This window comes from Habropoda laboriosa, unplaced genomic scaffold (genome assembly GCF_001263275.1).
Source record: "Habropoda laboriosa isolate 0110345459 unplaced genomic scaffold, ASM126327v1 scaffold143, whole genome shotgun sequence".
NCBI classification, from domain to species: domain Eukaryota; kingdom Metazoa; phylum Arthropoda; class Insecta; order Hymenoptera; family Apidae; genus Habropoda; species Habropoda laboriosa.
Window position 1 is genome coordinate 2927622 of NW_017100404.1, and position 5995 is coordinate 2933616.

General features: G+C 39.4%; 1 protein-coding gene across 1 annotated transcript in view; it reads right to left on the minus strand.

Moving 5' to 3' along the window:
* Nucleotides 1–844: 844 nt before the first annotated feature.
* Nucleotides 845–5995, minus strand: part of LOC108575340 — a 413517-nt gene continuing 408366 nt past the window's right edge. The window contains exons 18-20 of the mRNA XM_017938107.1: nt 4036–4119; nt 3053–3219; nt 845–1181 (exon numbers count right to left, since the gene is read on the minus strand). Coding sequence (XP_017793596.1) covers nt 848–1181; nt 3053–3219; nt 4036–4119 — 585 coding nt within the window. The 3' untranslated portion in view covers nt 845–847. The remainder of the gene's footprint in view (nt 1182–3052; nt 3220–4035; nt 4120–5995) is intronic.

A 5995-nucleotide genomic window follows, 5' to 3' on the forward strand; every position in this document is an offset into this window, starting at 1 on the left:
TCGAGACGACCTCAGAACAGCCTCTATCCTCGTAGTTTCGTCGTTGGGTCGTGAGAGTCCGAAACCTAGCGACTGTCACAACTGGTACATGACGAATGTTTACCCTTTTCCTCTCTCTCTCTCTGTATCCCTTTCTTCTAAATTATCGACGACGATAGAGGCGCTTCTTGGTCTAACACTTGTCGATGCACACGCATTTCCCGCACCTACATACGTACGTGGTTTAAACTTATGTTTTATGGCTGGCCTGGCAGAGAACACGCGGGGTTTTGTTCGGCCAGGTCCATAGCGCGTGCAAGAGGTATTCTCGTTTCATTTCCCTTTCATCATCAACTCGTTTCTCATTCTTCACGGAACTATATTTATCTATTTTCGTGGAAGTGTGGTTCGTTCGTTCAGTTTTACCTCGTCGAAGAACAGAAACAAAAACAAAAAAAGAAACGAAAAGAAACAGGAACGTTGCTTGATGAACGTTGGTTGGGTCTCGTAGGTGCAAGAAGAAGAGGCTGAGACTTGCGTTTCGGCCTGTGTTAACGTTTTGAAACACATTACTCGAGAGCCGCCCCACTTTCTCTCGCTTCCCATTTCCACGTGTGCGCAAGAAAACGTTCTCTCTCGTTCACGTCGATCCATCGACGATCCCGATTATCTCGTTTTTTGCATACATCGTTTGTTTGTTTTTTTTTGTTTTCTTTTCTTTTGCTTTAGATTTCTGTTTAGTTAGTGTTTTGTTTGCTTTTTTTTTTTTGCCTATGCGTGTGTAGTACGCGCGACCGTAAAATACTTTCCTACCGTACCGTTACAGCCTTCGTTAAGGTAACTTTAGTTGAACCGGCTGGGCATCGTCCTATGGTGGCCTGAGCCGCGTTGGGTTGTGCCATAAATGCGCTGGATTCTGAGCGCCGGTGTCGCCGTTGCTGGGAGGCAGTTGCTGCTGATTGAAGTCTTGGGTCTGCGGTGAAACGTTGCTCGCTTGTTGCTGCTGCTGCGGTTGTTGCTGCTGCGACTGCTGTTGCTGCGGCTGCTGTTGCTGACGCTGTTGCTGGCCGGGTTGTTGGGATTGTTGCGCCTTCGATTGTTGCTGGACAGGCCTCTTAGATTCCTGACCCGTTGAATCGGGCGAGGGCGCCGGCCTGTGGGATTTCATGTGCGCGCTTCTGCTTTTCACTTTGTTGAAAACTCTGCAAGATAAATCGGACGATCGCGTTAGACGAGTAGCTGCTTGGAGGGTGTATGTGTGTAGACGGATCGATTAGATCATTGAGAAAGGTAGACACGATGCTTGGATCGGTAAGTAGCATACAGACTATGCGAGTGAAAGAAACAGGGGCTATTCGTGATTAGGATAAAATTGATCGTATTGCATCGAAAGGGGAAGTTTTCCTTTTCTTTCTTTTTTTTTTTTTTTTTTTAATTTGCGAGTAATTTTGATGGTATCTTGGGACTTTTAATTATTTATCGAGTAACTTTGACGGTTCTAATTTTTGTCGAAACGTATCTCGGATAAGTTTTCTTTTTCTTTTTTATTCCTCGAGTAATTTTGACGGTTCTGGACGTTCGGAATTTCTCGTCGAATGGTATCTTGGGCGATGCGTATGGTATTTACGATCGTGTAACGACAACGACGTATGAACATCGAGCTAATTAATGACGGATCATGCGTATGATGCGCTGCAACATTAATTATCGATTCTACGGTAATACAAGCGTTCTAAATATTTATTGCCGGAATTATTCACCTTGACGTGTGGCGAGTAAAACGGTACTGGAACGATTGCAATTCAACTGAACGAGACCGAAAACGTTGGTTTGCAAAAGAAAGGAATTTCAGTGACAGCCACGCAAATATAATATAACGGGTGGGACTAAAAAGTGGGTTTCTTTTTTTGTAGATGCATGTACATATAGCAGGAAAGAAAAGAAAGGAGAAAAGAGGGGGAGACAAATGAATTTTCATGAATGAATAAGACATAGTCATATGCTACTACGTGTAATCATAAACATTGCACTATATTCTCTACTTTATAATCTACGTCGACACTTTTGCGGCCGATTCTTCTCGAAATTCTTAACGTTAACATTCAAGCAATCACATCGAATTAATAAATGAATATATACATACAATAAATATATATATTACACATAAATTGCTTTAAGCATTTTTTCGAAAATAATTCGACAAAATTTCAAAGAAAGATAAAAAAATAAAAATCAACATCTATCGAGAACTGAGTCTCGTTTGAAAAATGTATAAAGCAATTGTCCGAGTACTTCGTATATAGAGAATAGTGCGTTTTCCTTAAACATATCCAACTTGCTGCCACGGAATACTGTAGAAGTGTCGTCTTATGTTAATTCGTGGCAAGGTAAACATCGATTAGAAAGCGGCATTAATAGTAGCTAGCAGCAAATAGGATACAAGCATCGTCATGAGTCGTTCTGTGAAAGTATGTTTGTAGTACACGATGTTAATAAGTATCAGGCACATTTTTGCACACTTTCTTTCAAATGAAAACAATTCCTTTGCAAATTTCTTGATATTTCGAATATTTTCGCACACAATTTCTTCCTATAAACACTTCAATGTAACATTAGACTTGATACACGAAATATCTATACTACAGATATAATTTTTTCCTTATACAACAAGTAGGTACTAATATATTCCCAATTTCCTTCGATTAAAAGTGAAACTTTTGCCGTTAATCCCCAAAAAAGTAGAATTTCAATTCTTTCAATGAAAATATACCTGACATTTATCAACCGTTCGTTAAGTATACAACATGTAATCGAAACTGGATGCTACTGAGAAAATTCTCTACGTGTTTCGAGAAAAAACGTATGCAGGAAGGCTCTTTCTCTCTTTCTCTCCCTCTCCCTCTCTCTAGAAAGAAAAAAAAGCAAGTGTTCTCTATATGTGCTTGTGCCTATACTTGCCGCTCGTACCCGCCGTGTATATTTAAGGTAGCCACTTGTGTCAGTGGCCGGCCATCGTTATTTTGTATTCGAACGAATTTAAGTTTTTTTTTTAGATTAGAGATTGGAGACTTACTTCCCGCAAATCTTGCAGGGGTAGTGAAGTGGGGTGGGCACGGGTAGTTGTTGCTCAGAACTAGTGTGAGTTTGTGAGTTGGTGTTGACTGTGGCGTGGCCGGTATTGCCGGTTTGGGCGGTTTGGGTGCTCCCGGCCATCGTTACTGTTACACTTCCGCTAAAGCTCTGACAACACAAAGAAACACAAAGCCAAAATAAACAACACAAACAAACAACAACGACGACGACGACGACGAAGACGAAGACGACGACGACGACGACGACGATGACGGCGGCGACGACGACGACGACGACGACGACGGACAAAGATAAGTAAACGCACAAACGGTGGTTTCACGCAACGCACAACGCGCTCGTTCCTTTGTGAGAAGAAAGCGTGAGAGAAAGGTAGTAAACGACAGGTCCAACAACAAGTCACATGCGACACTTAAAACGTTCACGCGTAATCTACGCGTGTCACGCGTTTCACGTACGAATCGATCATATTTTCTGCTTTGATGTTTGATAATTTTTTGAAGAAAAATGATCTTAAGAGAATGATTTTAATTTGTACCACGAGAGTGTAATGCAGATTGTTCGAACGATTCGTACCTCGATACTTAACAAGTAGTTTAGAGAACATATGGAAAGGTACAGTAGTAGTCTCGATAGTTTCTCTATAGACATTCAACGATCGATCTCTCTATGCTTTTTGTTAGAGAAACAAAAAAAAAAAAGAATGAAAATAGATAGAATTGTTTTGAAAAGATATTGAAATGCATCTCGTTAAGATGTTACATGGTATGTTCCTAGTCAAAAAGAAGCAGTGACACTTAAATTATATTTAGCAGCTAACAAACTCTGTTACTTTTGTTCTCTGATAAGTATAAAAGTCGTAGTATTCGTTATCGTTTCGAGTTTTTTTTTTTTCTTTTCTTTGTATTAAGTGAAGCTTTATAGGTAGATAGATAGAGTACACAGGGTGTGAATTATGGTACTCACATCGGGGCAGTCGTATGCGAACAATCTCAGCTCTCCGTCGCTGGTGGTCAGAGTAGCCGAGTTCTCTCTCTCGTTTGTCTGTAACTGAGCGAGAAATTCAACGTGAAACATTTTTACACATCTTGTATAAAAATTTCTAATCTAGCATAGTTAGATATTTATTCAAAATTTAGATATTGGAAATGATACATTAACTCTTGAACAGCGGATGGCGGGTCAAATATGACCCAGTACTAAAATCTATTCCGTACGCAAGCGAAACCACATTTTTTTTTTATTTTACTAGGCATTGTATTGTTTAAAATTAGGATTAAAGTGACAAACATAATTATAATATGAGGAAAGGAGGACTGAGACAAGAGAAATTTAAAGGAGGATGTTAAAAAAAGGCCAATTTTGGCATACGGCCGGAACGAAAAATTTTTTTACAGCATGATTCTACGCATCCTAAGGAACGAAATAACTCTCAGAGAGTTGAGCGATGATCTCAGACGCAGTGTCCACTCGCGAGAGATACTCTCGAGAGCAACTCGCGATAGTTTCACTCTCAAAAGGACAGCTAGCTTTATGTTTGGCTCGATGTACATACGTACAACGACCCAGGCTCGTGTTTCTTATGTTTAGCTCGCAAGAAATATCACGAGTTCTAAGAAGTTAAGGCCTAGAATTTTTCCCAGAACAGTTGCGAGCGTACAGCGATAGGATACCGGGCAGGACGACTCGTCCTCAGTCAGTGTTTACGAGGCTGTCGAACGAGTGCCTCGACGAACGACGAACGTCGTTTACACTGCGCGATTATAGTCTTGTAGGGAATACATCGAACAACGCGTTTTCGATTTTACGCGGATTTCCAATCAATTTACGTACTTAGCATATTCGTTCGTGTGAATTAAGTGCCGTTGCATACAAGAAGCTAGTGCACCGAATTCAAGTACACACGAACAGCTCAGCTTGAAAGAAAAATCAAGCGAGAAGCGTGTCTCTGCGAGCTACACAGCTACAGTTTCACGTTATGTGTATGCGTGAATAATATGTATGTATATATACGTACACAGTCGAATGATCGAGTTAATTGAAAATAGAGGAGAGCCTGCGTATAGCTAATTAGATCAGTTACTGCAAGAATTTCGTTTTATCGTATCCTAAGTTTATTTTTCTTGTAATAAGATGTGTTATAGCTATGAAACAACAAGAAATTAGTTTTTTTTTACTGTTGTCTCCCCGAGACATATACATATTCTATCCTTTTCTAGAAAAACACTGTCTCTTAGTAAACAACTAAGTCTTTACGCACGACCTACTTCGTTTGTTATTATTCTAACGACAATATACGACAATTGACACGCAGTGCAGATGATCAGATTTCAGTTTTCCGACGTCTCTAAACCCACGGGTAGTTCGACAGAACACTGTATACAAAGTACAGTAAATTCTCTACAAGAGTTAGTAAGTTTGGATTCTACTGCTTTATTATGATTATTCTTGATAAATGACCACAGGTCAACTTGATTTTTAATCGTTATAATCTTTAAATTCAGTGTGAATAGAGAAAATGTGTAATATAATATTTCACGATATTATAACAGACAAACGTTGAATACATTTTTGATTTGTGTAAAAAGGATTATTTAACACGATAAATTTAGCTGTACTATGGTTATTTTTAATGTACGACCACAGGTCAACCTGATTTTTAATCCCTACGAAATTAATTTAACCACGAGTAAGTAACGAGAACGCTAAAACCTATGTTTCCATTGAAGAATATTGTAAAAACGTATAAATTGATATATACAATGTTATAACAAATTGTCGGAAGTATAAATTTAGAACAAAATTATAAAAATTGATAAATTATACCGTGTTACGATAACGGAAATCTCCCGCGAAAATTTCCCGCCTGAATTTCCCGCCTGACCTAACCGACGATTTTGCTAATGACTTTGGGGAGAGGGTACCG